This window comes from Aptenodytes forsteri, unplaced genomic scaffold, assembly GCF_000699145.1.
Source record: "Aptenodytes forsteri isolate BGI_AS27 unplaced genomic scaffold, ASM69914v1 Scaffold284, whole genome shotgun sequence".
NCBI lineage: Eukaryota > Metazoa > Chordata > Aves > Sphenisciformes > Spheniscidae > Aptenodytes > Aptenodytes forsteri.
The window spans coordinates 5,475,012-5,475,740 of NW_008794445.1; the positions used below are offsets into that span (position 1 = coordinate 5,475,012).

At 53.2% G+C, this 729-nt stretch overlaps 1 protein-coding gene across 1 annotated transcript; it reads right to left on the reverse strand.

Annotated features, from left to right (window-relative positions):
• Position 1: 1 nt before the first annotated feature.
• LOC103907904 (histone H2B 8) lies at positions 2–433 on the reverse strand (the record flags this gene model as incomplete). The annotated part of the gene is made up of 1 exon (XM_009290144.2): positions 2–433. A coding segment is annotated over exon 1 (375 nt), but the record flags the coding sequence as incomplete, so codon positions are not given.
• Positions 434–729: the final 296 nt, after the last annotated feature.

Consider the following 729-nt stretch of genomic DNA (forward strand, 5'->3'; position numbering starts at 1 on the left):
TGGAGCTGGTGTACTTGGTGACGGCCTTGGTGCCCTCGGAGACGGCGTGCTTGGCCAGCTCGCCGGGCAGCAGGAGCCGCACGGCCGTCTGGATCTCCCGCGAGGTGATGGTGGAGCGCTTGTTGTAGTGCGCCAGGCGCGAGGCCTCGCCGGCGATGCGCTCGAAGATGTCGTTGACGAAGGAGTTCATGATGCCCATGGCCTTGGACGAGATGCCCGTGTCGGGGTGCACCTGCTTCAGCACCTTGTACACGTAGATCGAGTAGCTCTCCTTCCTAGTCTTTCTACGTTTCTTGTCGCCCTTCTTCTGCGTCTTGGTGACGGCTTTCTTGGAGCCCTTCTTCGGAGCAGGAGCGGATTTAGCTGGTTCCGGCATTTTACAAGTCTGTCACTACCTGTCTACCGCAGGAACGACGTAAATACAATGGCAGCGACCCCCGTATTTATAGGGACGGTATGCAAATGAGATGACTCAAGGCTGTTCTTGGCTATTGGACAATCCGGGTTCGTGATGTCAAACCATCCAGCACCTCCGATTGGTCGCTATTTCATCTGTCTTCCCATTGGTTAACTTCACAATCGCAGCCTCCGCCAATCAGAAGTCCCACCGAACCCCAGAAAGAAGGGATAAAAAGGCGGGGTGGCAGCTCTCGCTGCATTTTTTTCTGTTTTCGCAGCTTTTTTTAGTCTTTTCTGTAGGCTTTTTTTTTTTTTTCTTTCTTTTTTTAA